The 18,979-nt window shown below is 33.9% G+C and overlaps 3 protein-coding genes across 5 annotated transcripts; 2 read left to right on the forward strand and 1 right to left on the reverse strand.

The window, feature by feature from the left end:
* Positions 1 to 1,854, forward strand: LOC100795286 (phosphoserine aminotransferase 2, chloroplastic). Its single transcript, XM_003519980.5, has one exon. The coding sequence runs from the start codon at positions 119 to 121 to the stop codon at positions 1,400 to 1,402; it is 1,284 nt and encodes a 427-aa protein (XP_003520028.1). The 5' UTR covers positions 1 to 118; the 3' UTR covers positions 1,403 to 1,854.
* Positions 1,855 to 2,245: 391 nt separating this feature from the next.
* On the reverse strand, positions 2,246 to 6,584 carry LOC100812677 (serine acetyltransferase 2). 3 transcript variants are annotated; one of them, XM_014764911.2, is made up of 9 exons: positions 6,079 to 6,584; positions 5,160 to 5,357; positions 4,984 to 5,043; positions 4,292 to 4,387; positions 4,168 to 4,192; positions 3,734 to 3,828; positions 3,099 to 3,265; positions 2,933 to 3,006; positions 2,246 to 2,832 (listed from the first exon to the last, which is right to left on the reverse strand). In XM_014764911.2, the coding sequence occupies exons 1-9, from the start codon at positions 6,565 to 6,567 to the stop codon at positions 2,822 to 2,824; spliced, it is 1,215 nt and encodes a 404-aa protein (XP_014620397.1). In that variant the 5' UTR covers positions 6,568 to 6,584; the 3' UTR covers positions 2,246 to 2,821. The 3 variants fall into 3 exon arrangements, with proteins under 3 accessions (XP_014620397.1, XP_003519846.3, XP_040866786.1); XM_003519798.5 differs by having other exon boundaries at positions 2,246 to 2,813; positions 6,079 to 6,583; XM_041010852.1 differs by having other exon boundaries at positions 2,246 to 3,006; positions 6,079 to 6,582.
* A 7,187-nt stretch (positions 6,585 to 13,771) lies between these two features.
* Positions 13,772 to 18,266, forward strand: LOC100800050 (isocitrate dehydrogenase [NAD] regulatory subunit 1, mitochondrial). The gene is made up of 4 exons (XM_003519986.5): positions 13,772 to 14,441; positions 15,581 to 15,820; positions 17,102 to 17,180; positions 17,800 to 18,266. The coding sequence occupies exons 1-4, from the start codon at positions 13,941 to 13,943 to the stop codon at positions 18,072 to 18,074; spliced, it is 1,095 nt and encodes a 364-aa protein (XP_003520034.1). The 5' UTR covers positions 13,772 to 13,940; the 3' UTR covers positions 18,075 to 18,266.
* The last annotated feature ends 713 nt before the right edge of the window (positions 18,267 to 18,979 follow it).

An 18,979-nucleotide genomic window follows, 5' to 3' on the forward strand; every position in this document is an offset into this window, starting at 1 on the left:
CAAACAAACAAAGACCTCCAAAATTTATTTAAGGAAACTTTGCGCGAAAAAGTTGTTCAGTTCTGAATCTCCTTTCCCTCATTTCTTTGTCTGCAAAGACACCCACCCTATAACCACCATGTCATCAATCTCAACCTCACCTCACTCACACCTTCTTCTTCCCCAAAACCAGAATCACTTTCTCTCCGAAAGTGGGACCCACGCCTCATTCACACCCTCTCCGCGCCCTTTCCGGCCCATCTCCATTAAATGCACCTCCACCCCGGCCCAAGTTCAGACCCATGACCCCCTCCCGGCCCAAACCCGGGCCCAAGAGCGCGTCTTCAACTTCGCCGCTGGGCCCGCCACCCTCCCGGAGACCGTCCTCCGCCGCGCCCAGTCGGAGCTCCACGTCTGGCGCGGATCCGGCATGAGCGTCATGGAGATGAGCCACCGCGGCAAGGAATTCAAGTCCATCATCGAAAAAGCCGAGTCCGATCTCCGTACCCTCCTCCAAATCCCGTCGGAATATTCCGTCCTCTTCCTCCAGGGCGGCGCCACCACCCAGTTCGCCGCCGTCCCGCTCAACCTCTGTTCCCCCGCCGACGCCGTCGATTATATCATCACCGGCTCCTGGAGCGACAAGGCCTTCAAGGAGGCCCAGAAATTCTCCAAGCCCACTATAATCTGGTCTGGAAAACCCGAAAAATACACAAAGGTTCCATCTTTCGAAGCTTTGCAGCAAAACCCAGATGCAAAGTATTTACACATATGCGCAAATGAGACAATTCATGGGGTTGAGTATAAGAACTACCCAACCCCAAAGAACCCTAATGCGGTTCTTGTTGCTGACATGTCTTCAAATTTCTGTTCCAAACCCGTGGACGTGTCAAAATTTGGTGTCATCTATGCTGGCGCGCAGAAGAACGTGGGGCCCTCTGGGGTCACCATTGTGATCATAAGAAACGATCTAATCGGACATGCACAAGAATCGACCCCAATAATGCTTGATTACAAGATTCACGCCGAGAACAATTCTCTCTACAACACCCCACCGTGCTACGGGATTTACATGTGTGGGTTGGTTTTTGAGGACTTGTTGGAGCAGGGTGGGTTGGGTGAGGTTGAGAAGAAGAATGTGAAGAAAGCTGAGGTTTTGTATAACACAATTGATGGAAGCAATGGTTTTTATAAGTGTCCGGTGGAGAAGTCGGTGAGGTCGTTGATGAATGTGCCGTTTACGTTGGAGAAGCCGGAGCTGGAGGGCGAGTTTATCAAGGAGGCTGCGAAGGAGAACATGGTTCAGCTTAAAGGGCATAGGTCTGTGGGAGGTATGAGAGCTTCTATTTACAATGCTATGCCTTTGGCTGGGGTTCAGAAATTGGTCGCTTTCATGAAGGATTTTCAGGCCAGGCATGCTTAGAGGAGGATGCCTCTTTTTTGTTCCTATATAAGTTTGGCTACACTTCACCGAAAAAGGGTCTTAAAAAGCCGGTTTGGATAGGAGTCATAAGTGCGTCCTTTCGAGAGCTTCTCTTTATAAGTATAAAGTTTTTTTCAGAAGAGAAGCTCTCCAAAACCCTTCTAACTTTGTATCCAAACTGGCTCAAATAGAAGTCTTGGTTTGTTACTTCTTTTTGTGTTATGTTTTGTTGTTCAAATTTGGGTTCTACTAGGTAGTATTTTCATCCACACTTTTTGGCATTGTTTGGGTTTGAGGAGAATTTTACTCTGACCTTAAGCATGTTTAGGAGTTTTGGTTTGAATTTATTAATAAATAATCCTCTGTTGTAAGTTTGTATGGGTTCGGTCCCTTGTGATACTAATGGATGTAAGCTGGAATGTACTCTCAATAAATCGAATGAGGACGCAATATATCGAAGTGTGGATGTGTGAAACGAAGCAGTATTGCTTTCAGCAATGCTATATACGTTAATTCTTACTAAAATTTTCATAATTTTCAAATGATAATATAAGAAAGCAAGGGGTTAGTCTAACTTAATCGATTAGGGGGCGTAGGGGGTAATTGCTTGGGGCCAGGTATAAGCGGTGTTACCAGTTAATCGATTATGTAGGTATGCATAATCTGAGCTTTAACGGAGGGCACTTCTTTGCATATTTGTGAAGAAATGTTTTTGTGTGGACTCTACAAATTTGAACGTTTCTTGCCTAATTCACTGCTACCAAACGAAAGGAATTAACTTTTTTCCCCATACACTTCCATCCCTTCTCTGCACTTCCACTGTGTTTCAATGCATCTCAATCATTCTATTAATTATTCTTGTTTTTGCATTGAATTAAAATACTTGGGAGGTATATTACAAATTTAAAACTGATCAAACATCTACATGACATCTTTTTGAGCTTCATCATTCGATCATTCTATCGATTATTCTCTGGTTTTGAGCTTAAATGGGCCTACTTATTCCTGCTTATTGTACTACTAACTTCTAATATTTAAGTTTGAGAGTTCAAACTTCAAACACTTTTTTCTTTGTTGAAATTTATTAAGAGGGTGATGTATCCTTCAACAATGCAAAGGTTGGGAGATCCCCTGTTGAGAGACTCCAATGCCAAGAATAAGACTCCCCATGACTGAGCTGTGCTCCAAAATTGTAAATGTACCAAACTCTTGTTGAAGCTTGAAAATTCAGTGAAAAAACTCAAGTACTTCAACCCGGGATTTCTATTTGCACTTCTCTTCTCTTGTCTATATTTTTTTTTTCAGCAACTCAAATTATGTAGTCATTTTCTGTGGTTCATCTTTGCTATAGAAAAAACTCCTCCGAAAGATGCTTATTTTCATCTTCCATTCATTTCAAAGTGTTATATACCTTCAATATCAAATAGTATCTTTGGAGAAGTCGTCAAAAATCTTAATTTTAACCCACTTAATAACAATAAAAGAAAGGAATTATCAATATCAATGGCAAGGCATGATCTTATTGCTTACCTTGCTGCATGGTTAAGGATGGATAATGCTCATGTACTCTTCCAATAACCTTTGCTGGTACACCAGCCACAATGCTTCAACAGAAGAAACATGCCCTTTATTACTAAACATATCTTGGTAGAAGTTGCAAGTACGAAACATTGTTAAAATTTCATCTAACATTTACCTGTGAGGAGGGACCTCTTGTAACACAAGAGAGCCAGCAGCTATCATCACACATTCACCAATTCTTATATTCCCAAGTATAGTTGCATGAGCTCCAATTAGCACACCTTCAGAAATTTTGGGATGCCGATCACCTGTTTCCTTTACCGTGCCACCTAAAGTTACACCCTGACAAATCAAATATATCATTGAATTTGTGCAATAAATATGAGAAAAATATGGTATGAGACACCATGTGTTTATAATCTCGACTAATCTTTACGTGACATATAATGAGTTTTATTAACTCTTTCTCGCAAGTTAAGATACTCAGTTATGTATCATGTGGAGATTGACCAAGACCATAAATACATGATGGTCACATATGATATAATGATTTCTTAGCATTTAACTATATCTTTAGTCCAAAATCTAGAAAAAGTTACATAATGAGGAAAAATTCAATTTTAAAAAAGAAAAGATCAACAGAGGAGTGCTAAAATGTTATATTAGATTAATTAGTTTTCAAAAAATTGTTTCAAGTATAATTATATTCATACATGCTTCACAACAGAGGACATAGAAAATTGAATTGAATGAACAAAAGAACTAGCCAAAAATGATAATAGAAGACATGAATGAAAAAACATCACTCACTTGCATCAATGAAACTCTGCTTCCAACAATAACTGTTTCACCAATAACAACACCTGTCCCATGATCTACTAAGATTCCATCCCCAATTTTCGCAGCTATAAAACCAACCATGAAAATGTAAAGTTTAATGAATTAAGTAACCATAATGCTTTCAATATCTTGAATAAGAGATATAGCAGGCTTAAAGAAGAAATTAACTGTTCTATTAAGGAAATTAATTATTTACATTTTACATTCTCCCATATATTAAAACATATAAGCCCTGTATACATAAAAATTAGTTGGCAGTGACAGAAAAACACTTTCTGCCACAATATATTGCAAATGCTTTCCTAGCAGTTCCCAAGAACATTGTCCCTTTAAATGATAAAATAGTCAAAATCATTCTTACTAAAGTATTTCTATGTTTGCATGCAAAGATTAACCTAACATACCGGGATGTATATCAACTCCAAAAACCTGCAGTAGAGAAAATAAAGGGATCGATCATCAGCAACAAAAATATGTAATACCCTTGTGTAGTATTTCTCCATTTTTTTTACCAAGTGCAAGCACTACCTCACTAACTCGACTTTGCAAAGCTGCGGCCAAAACCTTGCGTCCCTGCCTCCACAAAGCGTGAGCTACTCGATATACTTGCAAAGACTGGTAACCCTGTCAGAGAATAAAAATCCAATGAACGAAAAGAAAAAGTTGTGGAAGGGTCACAAAATATAGAAGAAAAATGTTTTGAATGTTCCATAAAGCATGAAGCACCATGCTATTCAATCAAATGCGTCACTATAATGAACAAGTTAGTACAATTATTAGATGATGCGGAAACATTGACTAAAGCACCCTCATCATAGTAAAGTACTTAGGATGTAAAAAGGTGACACTCCTTTGCATAAAAATTTATAGCATCATCAAAATGTTTGTATTTCTAACCTTCATTTTATAGTGGAGAGAGATGTCAATCGAATCCCTTTACCTAATGTTCATACTATAAAAAAAAAAATTTCGTACCCCATTGTCCAGAGGCTCTTCGCTATGCGAAGGTATGGGGGAGGGATGTTGTACGCAGCCTTACTCTTGCATATGCAAAGAGGCTGTTTCCGGATTCGAACCCATGACCAACAAGTCACCAAGGCACAACTTTACCGCTGCACCAGGGCTCGCCCTCAATGTTCATACTATAGGATTTAAAAAAACATAATAAAGCAAGTCATGAGCATAATACTTGAAACTTGATGAAATACAAAATGATTTACCTTCATAAATAAAAGTGCTGAGCAATATAACAAACAAGCAGGATTCCGATCTTTAAATGCCTGGTCAGAAAAATAGTACCAAAATGAATCAAATTAGATCAATATACAATCCAAATTCCAAAATTAACCAAGATGAACATTATGTCCTATTCCTATACATAAAGGGCATAAGTTACCTGAATATCCAAGCGAATCGATTGTTGGATACCTTTATCATGCTTCATCACATTAGAAAATATATCCATAAGCTGAGTAGCCAAAAGAGTAGGCTTTTGGAGACGGTTGGCAAGAGCAAAAGCCAATGCTTCCTCCAAGCAATCATGAGATAGAATAGTGGCATGGAAGAAGCTGCTTAATATTGGCTCCTTTTCTGCCTGCACACAAAATATGGTATATCATGATGCATAAAAAACATGTAAATGTTCTCCAACACTCATCAAATATGCAAAATGAAGCATCTAACTGCATATATCATCATATAACTATATAAAGTTTATACTCAGAGGAAAAAAGAACAGAACAATCCATGAACTTCTCAATTATCCAATTTTCAGCATCCAATATGCTAACAACAACAAAAGTCGTATCCTACAAGGTGAGGTTGATTACATAAATCACACAGCACCATTTGGTTTGATTAAAACTAAATCCTCAGAGATATTATTCATTATGAGATCCATCTTAACAACTTCCTCCAATGTCCTTCTCGATCTCGATCTCCCTCTCCCCTTTGAGTAAAAACCAAGCAATCTATCCTATCAGTGGTGTTTTCAGTAGCCTTCTTTGTATGTGTCCAAACTCCGAACCACCTTAACCGGTTTTTTGTCATCTTTTTTTTCAATTGGTGTCTCACTAAAATTTTCTCCTATAGAATCCTTTTGTATCCTATTCAACAATCCTTTCTTGCATGATCACACATTTATCTTAACATTCTCATTTCTGTTATTCTGACTTTTTTTTTTCTCTTGCTGTCCCTTTAGCCCAACATTCACTAGCATAGACAGCATCCAATCTGCAAGACTAGGAAAATGCAACCAAAGAAAAAGGTGGGGGAACATATAATGCATAAAAAAGAAGAAAAACTTTTATTGGTACCTCTAACTTGGCTTCTTCTCTGACAACATCCCAAATAGGATCAAGACAATCCGAAATGTGAAGTGAAGAATTCAAGACAGGGTTGGAAGTTCCCATGGCATAAACAGGGAAAACATTCTCCAAACGATGAGGCCAAGAAGAAATGGAACTAAGACTATTGGCTTGGCCTTCCTCAGCTTCATGTTCAGGCCTCATTTCAGGAAGATAAACCAAGGTCTTGTGGCTCAGATGAGACATAGTTATAGAAGAGAAAAGGAGATAAGAGAAAAATGAAAGTGTGCTATCTATGCAGCCGTTATTATTATAGTTGTATAATAGTGGTGGAGTTGTGTTTGCTGTTAGAAACAAAGTGCAGCAATTATTTATAATGAACAATGGAAAAGGGGGGGATGAAGGAAGGTACATGCAACCAAAAGTGCCATTTTCAGTGGTCATGGATATGCCACAGCTTGTCCTTTTGAGTTTTAACCCTTTTTTATTCCGACTCATGAATTGAATTCAAGAGGTAGGATGTGGAGTTGGTTTATCTGCGGTTCATGCATAACTTTCTAGTTATATTTTTTTATGGAATGTCTAAACGGATCATGAAACGATTTTAATTTTGTGAGAATAAAAAACATACTCAAAAATTTTAAAATTTTACATAAACAAATTTTAAAATTTTACATAAACAAATTTTAAATGTTTTCATATTTAGTACGAAGTAAAATATATTTTAGCTTTTTATTTATTTATTTATCCACGTATCATCGTTGGAATCGAATTTTATGAAGTCAAAAACATTGGTAAGAATACGGCACTAGTAAAAGCGGGATTCGAGTTTAAAATCAATCTTCCACTTTTTATATATATTTTTTTACAATGCATGCAATTTATCAAAATCGAATAGGAATCATTTACTATTGTTATTCAACTGTATACAATCACACTGAATAAAATAATCTAGTCTTTATGAACAAATAATTCCTTAAATTGACCTTTATATATTTTTTTTCCTTGAGATATTTTTAAGAGGGATTTTGGTGTGTGTGTATATCTTAGTATCTCACCCTTATCAAAGATGCTTGGACAAAGCGATCGTGTTTGATAAAGAAACGGAAATAACTGTTAAATAAGTTAATTTAAGTAGAATCAAAGCAACCAATAAGAAAGGAGAAGATGAATTAAAGTTGAAGAAAAATATATTAATAAATTTTTTTTGTTATTGATTACATTTTTTAAGTAACTAATTGAGTTAATTGTTTAAGATTAATTTTATTTAAAAAAAGTTTTTAAAAAAAAAGATGAATTAAATTAGCAATTTTATGTTTTTATGGTATGTTTCTCCAAATTGCTTTTACTTAAAATAAGTAGTTTTATGTTTCTTTTAATCAGCAAATCTTATTTCCTTCTTAAAAAGAACATTTTTAAAATATTTCTTTTAATTTTTTTTAAGTTTAAACAAACTCACCTATTGTCTAAGCTATCTTATTATAATACTACTCCTTCCTCTATCACAAAATAAGTGTTATGTTAGTTTTTTAATATAATATTAATTTTTTTTATTAATATCCCTAATAAGTATCACTTTAGTTTTTCAATATAATATTAATAATATGGTTAATTTTGTAAAATTATCACTCTTTTTCCATCTATATATTAATTTTTCTTAGTTTGTGTAAAATAAGCTAGGATACTTATTTTGAGACTAGAGAAAAAAAATACATATGATACTATGTGAACGAAAAGAAAATTACCTTTTTAGGATTTCTTTTAAGATGGATGATAAAGCAAAAAATAATTTAATTTAACATTTAATAAAATTGATTTTGAGTCGTTGAATGTGATTTTTCATCTATAGAAATTAAACTCAAATATTAAGGTTTATAATAACTTGCATGAGCTGGATCTCCTTGGTAACTATGAGATTGATATTTATAAGAAAAATATCAATGCATTGAAATGTGTTCTTTTATTAGAAAACACAATAGTTTTATAGCTTTAAAATAAATAAGGATTAAAAAATATTTAAATTCATAAATGGTGTATATATAACTATTTTCATAATTTTTGAGTTTAATTATTTGAAAAAAATTATAAAAATATGATTGAAAATTATTTTTAACTTATTTCAAATATCCTTAAAACAAGAATTTATTTCAAATTTATAAATGAATTCTTATATAGTAGTTTTTATTAAATAAGTATTTATTAGTTAAAGTATTGAGTTGATACAACTTATTTCAACCTTGAATACATCGTTAGCTAGAGGATTGATTTGATTATCGTAATTTAATTTTTGGTCTTAAAGGTGATTTGGTGGGTTAAGAGAACATGATGTTTATTACCCTTACTTGTTAGCTAGAGGGTCTATAGTCCTTGTGTGTGACTTAGGTTCTCCTTCTAGCACCAATGTTTTAACATCAAATTTGTTACATGGATAGGGTCACTACTACATTTAATGTATTGTTTGCTTTAGTGTTGATCTCATGAATTTCATAATCTTATCCTTAAAAGACATCTTTGTGAGTTAAAAAATGAGAATTAAGATAAATTATCATTAGTCTCAGTTCCTAAGCGTAATTATTTTAATATCTCATAACATAACTTAATTAAATACTCATGTAGCAAATTCCATCCACTATAGTAATGATGAATTTGGGTCGTACCGTTAATTTAAGAAATTTTATAAATACAAAAATAAAACATGATTATTTTATTAAATAAATTATTCTTCCACATATAAACTTTAGTGAAATCTTATATTACTATTGAACACTCTAAATTAAAATGAAAATTATATAAATTAGCGACTGAATCAATTTTTTTATAAGATTAAAAATTAAATTTAACTAATATTAATTTGAGTGATACTGAATTAAAAAAAACAATAATTGATAAGAAGTGAACAATAATTAAATATAACTCTTCTTCTGACGGTAGTCGATGTAGAGCCACTGTCCACTGTTTTCACCCATCTGCAACGCTTCAACTTCCTGCAACTCTTCATAACTACGAAATGGCTGGTTTTGGTTATGTGTTTTTTTATGCCTTTGTTTCTTTTGTCCCTTCAGAGTGATGATCTGGTTGTATAATTGTACGTGTACCCGTGCGCAGCAAGAAACATTTCCTCCAAAAGCGAAACGTTATTATAGTATAGAATAATCACACGTCATACGCAACCCACCCATCAACAGCAAATAATTAAAAAACTAAATATATATCTCTTTCTTTAAAATCATTAGTTTTTTTTTATCTACCTTTAAAACCATTTAGTTACAGTAATAGTAAATATATGTACACAAGAAAAAGTAATAAAAAATATATAGTAGTATGTGATACTTTTGATTTCAGTTTCTGAAATAACCAGAAATATATGCATAAAAAAGAATTTTATTGATAAAAGTAATGTTTTAGTGATCTTTATTATTTTTCAGAGAAGTTATCAATCAAAGAATATTTTTTACACCTACAAAAAAAGATCAATTTTTGAAAATAAAGTGATCTTTTAATATAATTTATTTTACATTAAAATGGTTCCCCTATATAATTTAATGTCAAATTTTGATATTAAAAAGTAAGTTTACTTTAGAGATTATTAAAGGACCGGTCATTGAAAAATAAAGTGATGGATTTTTTTATTTTAGTTAGCAAAAAGCCTCCAGTGAATATGATATTTTATGGGTTTAGGATAAATAGTGGATAATGTAACATTTCATTTCTCGTGAAATAAATTAAAAATGATTTTATTTAAAAATAAAAAAAAGTTTAAAGAAAATAATGAAAATTTTATAATTAAATAAATAAGAAGAGATAGTTTTATTAATTAAAATAATAATTTTAAGATAAATAAAATAAATATATGTTATTAAAAAATAAAAATAATGTTTTATTTATTAATTTGATAGGGAATAACATAAATTTTTGTGTTATAAAATAATAAAATAAAAAAATAAAGTAAATAATAGAAAGGAAGTACTCTAACTATAAATATAGATATATTAGGTCCATTTTTACATTTTATCGCAATGAGAGTTAGAATGAACATGTATAGAGATCCTTAAATGATTAAATTATAATTTATTTTGAGATATTTATTGAATTAGAATTCTTCTTTTACGATTTTAATTACGATATTGTTGTGTTTGACGAGTCAATTGATGTCCTGATGCGAATTGATTGATAAAATTGAGTATTATTGGTGTTTTTGTGTTTTTGACCTATGATTTTATTCCTTTGATTTTCATATGATTATGTGAAATTGTTTGAGGGTTTTTACCCCTCATGTTATGAGAAACATTTTTATATAATTTGTTTGTGTTGGACAAGATTTACTAGATTAGCATGATAAATTATTATATTGGGATCATGAAATTGTGATTGAAATTGTGTTGAAGTGATAAATTGAATATGTGATGAATTATGAAATACATGTGTATTGAGATATTGTGTGCATTGAGTTATGAGCTACGAACCATACAATCACATGACTGTAAGACCCTTTAAGGGCGACAAGTTAATGTGCAACGAGTATTGTGATGGGAACCATTATGGGAACCCGATGAGTTTAATCACTTTGAGGTGTAACGAGATAAAACTATTTTGAGAACAATTGAAAAGTCGTGTGTTTTGTACAGTTCATAGATAGAGTCTATGTGTTAAAATATTTTTTGGGTTGAACTTGAATAAGGAAGGAGAGACCCTACTGGACTCTTCGGAGTCTAGGCCTTGGGGGTAAATACTCCTGATTTGAATGTTCATTTAAGTATGTGCCAATCCTACATAGTTGAAGCATTCTCACAAAACAATGTGATCCTGACTAGTCTCCCTATGATTTTACCTAGTGAGAGTGACCTGACTTACTAGTGTGTGGTCTGTCTTGTCATGTACTCCTAGGCGCTCGAAGAGGTTTTTCATTGACATGGTACCACATTGCATATAAGATTGAGTCTTAGTATATTTATTGCATAACACTTGTGTATTGATCATATTGACTGGTTGAGTGATATTGTGTTTTGATCCTTGAGTACGTGAATGATGTAAAAATGAATGAGACGCGTTGTGTTGAGATGTGATGTTACGTGACAAGTGGTGGAATGACGTGAGCTGTGTTTAAGTAAGTTGTATTTCATTTATATGATTTGTATATCTACATGTTGTCTCGTTTCTCTCTATTAGTTTGGAATGTGATCACTCACTCCTTGTGTGCTGTTTGTATTTGAATCCCGTGATGATCTCGAGCCTTGTGTTTGTGATAGCAGATGACTAGGTGGATTGTTTTGAGAAACCTTGTGCTGGAGGACGTCATGACACAATGCTCTGATAGGATGTGACATTGGGACACAGGTTTCTGTATTAATTGCATGAAGTTCTGGACATATAATTTTTATCATTTTGTTTCACATGTTGAGTCTTTAATTTTTCATAAGTAAGGTTGTCTTAGAGTAATCAACCATGTTTGAATGTATCCAACTATTCGACTAGCCGAGTCCAAATAATATGGTTGGTTAAATTTCCTTGATACATTAATCAAAGATACCATTATTTCAAATGCTCATTAGAAGATGTTGCAATTCTTTAGCATATTTAAGCACATGTAGGATAGTTGCTCCTACCATAAGGTGTGTGCTCAAAGATGAGGGAATGAGGATTAATTAAGAGCTAGACTAACCAAAATGGCAATTAGTGAATAGTTGGTTTACCTTAAGAATCTAATCCTATTTATACATACCATAATGAGTCTTGGACCATGGACCCTTGTACATGATTACCATTTTGGTTAATCTAACTTTAGTTATTGTTGTATGATGGTTGTAAGGATAATCTCGATTATGATGTGCCTTTAGTTTGTAATAAGTAAGGTTGTCTTAGAGTATTCGACCATGTCTGAATGTATCCAACTATTCGGTTAGCCGAATCCAAATAATAAGGTCGGTTAAATTTCCTTGATACATCAATCAAAGATAACATTATTTTGGCTGCTCATAACTTTGTATAAGAATTTTAAAACGATTTTTTCAAGGTAGCTATTATTGTGGTTGGTAAGAACCATTTTTATGATAAGGAAAAGAATAACCTTTTTTTTGTACTAGGAGAGAGTGTCGAAACGTTATAAGTTTTTGAAGTCTTTCATGATCGAGAAAGAGTGAGAATACTTACTTGGCCTTCCTTGAGACACTCCCCCAAAAGCTCCTAGCTAAAGGATTACCAGCTTTGTTTAATTAAGTCTCCCAACTCGATAGTAGGCAAAAAGGGTAAGTTATCAGTTCTTTCTTCATCATCTTGACTAGAATTTTACTTCTACCATAGTGTTATCCTTTTCTTATTCTAGGGATTATGGCTGAAGCATGTGGTAACCCCCTAAACTTTCACAATGCTCGTAAAATCCGGGACATTGTTGTCTTGCAAGTCGAGACTGCTGCTATTGTAAATAAGAATTCACTAGTTGGTGACCCCCCTACGGATGTTGTACCTCCTTTAGTGTTCAAGAAGAAAAACAAGGATAAGTTGAAAAGGAAACACCATAAACATCAAAAATCATTCGAGGATTCTTCCGACCACCATCGCTCAAAGTAATTGCATCAATAGACTTAGATGATGGTTGTTGGATTTTTCTCCAAGACTCTTAACCTTGTGGTCGTGGGTTCAAGTCCTATGGTGTGTGCCAAAACGTACTCGCCTAAAGGTAGTGAGGTAATTTTCCTCACCTCAAATTTATTACGCTCATTATTCAGGAGGAAAACAATTGTTGAGATGTGCGAAGGAAATTACCTTACTACCCTTAGACATATACAATATTAAACATACTAGTCGGATTACCCATATCATGCACAAGTCATTATTTTAAATTATTGGCCATTTAATAAAACTTGTGAATTTCTCTTAACCTAACTACAATATTTATTATCGAAAGTTTTTTTCTTAAAAAAATAATTAGTGAGTATTTTTAGTAATCAAAATTAACAAAACACATACAGATGAAGGTCTTTCAATTTATTAATAGTTATTTTAACCAATAAAAAAAAAGTGTATTCATCATATAGTAATAGTTACAAATGAAAAAGATACAATTTTCTTGAAGATGCTTGAATTTTCAACATAAATGTCAAATTATATTTTGTTGCATACAGTGCCTAAACATTCTTGTCAAAATTCAAACTCATGACATTGATCTTAAAAATTTCTTCTACTTTGTAACACAAAAAAAGTTAAGTTATTTATTTTAAATTATGATGTTTGATGATATTTTTAATTTCCTGAAAGAATTTTCATTGCTGTTAAAAATTTATAGCAAGACTGCAAATTTAGTAACATGTCTAAGAATTGAACTTTATGGATTTGTACATTTCTCCATTATATTTGTACATTTCTTTTACACTCAAGATATACAATTAAAGCTTAAGGTGCATTATAAATTTAAATAAATATTTGAATGTATAATTAATTTCTTGTTACTGATTTGTTATATTAATAAGACAATAATTAATACAGATTATTTTAATAATAATACCAATATGTTATATGATTTACATGAAATTTTGAGCAAGATTTGTATGCAAAAAAAAGATGGAATTTTTTTAGAACTTTTTCTCTTTAATAATAAGAGATGGAGTTGTATTTAATAAATATAATAAAAATAATTTGTCACTCAAGGTTAAATATTGATTCCTTAAAGAATTATTATCATTAAAAAAAGGATATAATAAATCGAAAAAAAAAGTGAGTCAAGTTCTTAGGAGCCACTACAATTTCCGTCCTTCCAATCATCCCGTGTTCTGGTCAACTTTTCTCTTTTCTCCCTTCTCCCCCATTTGTTCATTCTCCGACACCGCACAGCGACCAAATCCACCATTCATTCTTTTTTCCCTTTTTGCAACAGCGCAATGGCACGAAGATCCCTCCCTCTCCTAAAGCACCTCCTCCTCTCGCGGCGGATCCCGGCCCGATCCGTGACGTACATGCACCGGCCGGGCGACGGGTCTCCTCGGCCTGTGACGCTGATCCCTGGCGACGGGATCGGGCCGATGGTGACGGGCGCGGTGGAGCAGGTCATGGAGGCCATGCATGCGCCCGTCTACTTTGAGAAGTTCGAGGTCCACGGCCACATGAAGGCCGTGCCGCCGGAGGTCCTCGATTCGATTCGGAAGAACAAGGTCTGTCTCAAGGGTGGACTCGTCACCCCCATGGGCGGTGGCGTCAGTTCCCTCAATGTTCAGCTTCGGAAGGAGCTTGATCTCTATGCTTCTCTTGTTAATTGTTTCAACCTCCCTGGCCTTCCCACGCGCCATGATAATGTTGATATTGTTGTCATCAGGGAGAACACCGAAGGCGAGTACTCCGGCCTCGAACACGAGGTCGTTCCCGGCGTTGTTGAAAGCCTTAAGGTGTGCTCTTCCTCTCCTCTCGCTTTCTCACACTTTTTACATATAGGGTCTTGCTAAGGGTACTAGTTAACGAACTAAAAAGAGAAATCATTTACTTTGAAAATCATAAAAGAGCACAAAAAAAGATGATGAGCAGCAAAAAAATCATCAGCAGCCCAATTTTTCGCATTACAATAAAAATATTTATAATTTAAGTTGCGTAGGATTTACCATATATATATATATATTATCAACTTTATTTATTATGTGTTCCTATCATTTTTGTTTGTTTTGGTATCTGCACTTTCTGTCAGTTTTAGTCTTTGTAGTTTAAAATCAATCTGTTTGATCCTGATACTTTAAAAAAAACATAGGCGGATTTAGTCTCTGCTCACTGACGTGACGATTGAGGGACTAAATAGGAACCAAATCCACCCATTTTTTAAAATATAGGAACCAAATTAATCGAAGGACTAAAAACTAAATTTGACCAAAAAAGTACAGGAACCAAAGGCATATTTTACCTTATTCTTTTGTTGACTATGTTATTACTGTTATTATTGGTGCGAAGTACTTACGGCTTGATAATGACTAATAGTTGCTGGACTTGTTAAGTCTTCCCTTTTGACCTTTTTCTTTTTTTGTCCCCAACAAGAGGCTTGAACACCTTGGTTAAGGGATCCTAGTCCAATTCCACTTCCACTCGTAGTATATTTTTTAATTATTTGTAATTACTTTTAGGATAATAAATAGAATGAATCAAGAAATCAAATAATTTGTTATGAAAATTAGAATAAAACTAGAGAAAATAATATATGTACTAACAGTTGAATGATTCAGCTTGCTATAGATAAATAACTTGTTTTTATTTTTTTTTAGAGAGCTTTTGCAAATAATGATTGTTTTCTGGTGATATGTTAGCAAAACGTTCCCTATCGTGCTAGCAAAAGAAAGTGAACATATTTGGTATTCCTGTATTTTATGATTTCAAGAGGGCTAATTCATTTTATGTAAAGTTCTTTTCGCTTGGAATTTCTATCCAGTTTTTTTTCTTCTTTTCCATGTGATCTTTGATGTATATATGTCATGAAGGTATCACCTTGATACTGTCCTGATGCAGTATGGGTTTATGTTTGCTGTTGATACTCATATTTTACTAGGTAATAACAAAGTTTTGTTCAGAGCGAATTGCTAAATATGCATTCGAGTATGCTTACCTGAATAACAGAAAGAAGGTGACTGCCGTGCACAAAGCAAATATTATGAAGCTTGCTGATGGTTTATTCTTGGAATCTTGTCGAGAGGTTGCTACAAAGTACCCTGGAATCAAGTATAACGAAATTATTGTGGATAACTGCTGTATGCAGCTTGTTTCAAAGCCTGAACAGTTTGATGTCATGGTATGTGTATTTACATTTCAATCCTGGCTTGCAGCTATTTATGCACTTATGTAATTTGTCTAATGTATTTGTGCAGTAACCCCCCCGCCCCCCGCCCCCCGCCCCCCGCCCAAGTTTTTTTTTTATCAGCAAAAATAAGTATATATTGATAGAAAAGAAGTACCAGAGGTACTTAATACATAGATTAGATACCATGCTCTTGGTTCCAAAATAAAACTGATGTAGTTTGAGTAGGAACCATAGCATGGCTACATATGAAATTATCTAATTATCTACTATAAATCCAAAAGGAGCTATTGTCTACTAATACATAAATCCCTGTCGGATGTGACTTGACCATTGGTTAAAGTGAAGCTTAAAATCTTTCTCCAAGTTTCTAAGCCAGGTCCAAGCTAAAAAACGAGTAGTTGCACAAAAGAGTGAAAAGTTATAACAAAAGCTAAGTTGCTTTAGGATAAATCATGTTGGCCTAATCAAAGAATATTTTAAGGTTAAATAATTAGAAAAAAATGGTAGGGATTGAGATGTTTCCAAATTTGGCTGTTATGTTCTTTTAAGATTGTTGGCAATGGGAAAATGGAAAGGAAGTGTATCACTTCTGCACATTGTCTTCAATGTCTTGGAAGTATTGACAGCATCTTTGTCAACAGTTCTATGTCAGACACTTAGCATGATACCTATCATTTTTTGCGCAACTCGTAGAGGATGGATGTCTAATTTTTTTTATAGAGTAGCATGTATTTGAAACAGGATTTGGACAGCCCTATTTTGCTATCTTGGAAAAAAAATGCGCTTTTCCATCTCCACAGCAGAAACAGTTCTTGTCTGTGTGGAGATGGATAAAGTAAGGATTCGTGATAATAAATGGTATAGAACTCTATGATGGAGGAGTTTGGGGGGAAAGGGGGGTGGGGGATTTTTTTTTTCCTTCAAACAAGAGGAATAAAATAAGATATTTTCATTCAACAATCTAATTATTTCTTATTTTATTAAGATTTAAAATATTCTCAATTTTAAATTGGAAAATAATCCCCCAATCCCTTTCTCCCCAGACACCTCCATCCCAACATATATCTAGGAGGATGTGGTTGTACTTTATACTATATTGAAGGGATAGCTAAATTTTTCCTTTCTTTTTTGTGTAAGTGAGAATCATTGCAAAGGGTTTCTCAATAACCTCAGGTCTTGATGTCTTTGTCTTGCAAACCACTGGTCTTAATTTGTTTCTGACTTTTAATAAGAGTGTTTTTGAAGTTCATGCATACTGTTTCCTCTTGCTAGGTGACCCCAAATCTTTATGGAAATCTAGTTGCAAACACTGCAGCAGGCATTGCTGGAGGCACTGGAGTCATGCCAGGAGGTACAGTTGTTAGTTGCTACTGTATTGTAACTTCAGTGCTATCATCTGATTATGTTGCTTTTTCAAATACCGCCTTGCTCATTTCTACCATGTTATCAATTTTTTTTACTAATGTTCAGAACTTGAAAAACTAGTCTGAGTTTAATTGTGTGCATGTCGAGATGATTATTCATTTATTCTGCATCTCAGGAGCATTTATACTCCTTGAAAAACTTGGCAAATAAAGGCATCTTATTGCATTAAACTCTATGATCATATAGGACCTTGTATCAACCTGGGCATACACTTTTATTCAATAATATGGGAATTACTAGAGATGACGGCTTTCATTGGCTCATTAAGAAGGAAATGGAGTTGTTGATGGTGGTGACAACAGAAGTAGCTGTAGTGATATCAGTGACATGAAGATGATAGTGATGGTACAGTAGGATATAGATGATAGTGCTATTGTGGTGAGGATTAGCAGAAGGGGCTAAAATAGTGAGATAAAGCTGATGTTGTGAAGGTGTGGAAGGGCTTTTGGGAATAAATGATTATTGAGATTTGAGAAAAATTATTCTTTGTACTCAAATTACTTCTTGTGCTTGACTACCACAAACAATGCATGCCAATTTTGCAGGTAATGTTGGGGCTGAGCACGCTGTGTTTGAGCAAGGTGCATCAGCGGGAAATGTCGGTAGTGATAAAATAAGGGAACAAAAGAAAGCCAATCCAGTGGCGCTTCTTCTCTCGTCAGCTATGATGCTTAGGCATCTCCAGTTTCCTGCATTTGCTGACCGTTTGGAAACTGCTGTGGAAAAAGTCATCCTGGAGGGCAAATGCCGAACAAAGGATCTTGGAGGGACAAGCACCACCCAAGAGGTTGTGGATGCAGTGATAGATGCTTTAGATTGAGTAATTTTGTTGCTGATTTCCCAAACGAAGTCAGTCTCGTTCCTTTCTAACCAATTTTGCCAACATTGTTTTGCACCCATCAAATGCAAAATAGTAATTTTTCGTCCTGAATAAAGTTTATGGAACACAGAAAGTGATAATTGTTTCCCTCCTATTTAAAGCTGCGATTTGGCGTTATTACAACCCATCAATTCTTTTATAGTTCTGATTAGAAAGTGCATAAATTGTTTGATAGTACCTTCAAATATATTCCCATGTTAGAAATGGTTAACCAAATACCCCAACACTGTTGTCTTTGTTTTATTTACAGTCAGTCAAGGCGACATTAGAGTAACGCAGGTAAGAAAAGACGCCCTCATAAAAGATTTTTTTTTTTTTTTTTTGTATTTTGATAATCGATTAGTTACAATCAGATAAGTTAATTTGATGATTTCACCCTTACATTTTAATTTGATTTGTAATTTGTTCCTGTCTGTTTATTCTCTAAACTGAGTGCTTTCAGGTCTTATTATTGGACAGTTTGATCTTATCTTCATTACTATTGATCATGATAGCTTTACTATGAGTTTTGATATTAATTTTTATTGAAAATATTTTTGAACTTATGAACTCTTCTTTATTTGCCCTTTGAACGGAGTAATCTTTGAATAACACATGTGGTGTCCTCGATGTAATGGATTACTCTTCAGTTACGTTTCGCAACCAGATTTATCAATTACGTGTTTCAATAATTTATTGTTTTGAGGGATTTTTTTTATTGGAGTAAACTAAAGTATACCAAAGACCTCAGAGTCTCCAACTCAATAATTCATCTAAAAACGTTAATAGTTTACTTCAAACACGTCATCGACGTCCATCTCAGATAATCACATGTTATATATATATATATATATATTTTTTTTCTT

Source organism: Glycine max, chromosome 2, assembly GCF_000004515.6.
Source record: "Glycine max cultivar Williams 82 chromosome 2, Glycine_max_v4.0, whole genome shotgun sequence".
Taxonomy (NCBI): Eukaryota; Viridiplantae; Streptophyta; class Magnoliopsida; order Fabales; family Fabaceae; genus Glycine; species Glycine max.

What these genes read in the sequence shown, in the direction of transcription:
- LOC100795286 (XM_003519980.5), top strand. Translation starts at nt 119, where the DNA reads ATGTCATCAATCTCAACCTCACCTCACTCACACCTTCTTCTTCCCCAA.
- LOC100800050 (XM_003519986.5), top strand. Translation starts at nt 13,941, where the DNA reads ATGGCACGAAGATCCCTCCCTCTCCTAAAGCACCTCCTCCTCTCGCGG. An exon ending in GCGTTGTTGAAAGCCTTAAG is followed by an intron (nt 14,442 to 15,580) that starts GTGTGCTCTTCC and finishes ATATTTTACTAG; the next exon opens with GTAATAACAAAGTTTTGTTC. An exon ending in CTGAACAGTTTGATGTCATG is followed by an intron (nt 15,821 to 17,101) that starts GTATGTGTATTT and finishes TCCTCTTGCTAG; the next exon opens with GTGACCCCAAATCTTTATGG.
- LOC100812677 (XM_014764911.2), bottom strand. Translation starts at nt 6,567, where the DNA reads ATGAGTCGGAATAAAAAAGGGTTAAAACTCAAAAGGACAAGCTGTGGC. An exon ending in TGGAGTTGATATACATCCCG is followed by an intron (nt 3,829 to 4,167) that starts GTATGTTAGGTT and finishes TTGGTTTTATAG; the next exon opens with CTGCGAAAATTGGGGATGGA. An exon ending in GCAGAGTTTCATTGATGCAA is followed by an intron (nt 3,266 to 3,733) that starts GTGAGTGATGTT and finishes TTGATTTGTCAG; the next exon opens with GGTGTAACTTTAGGTGGCAC.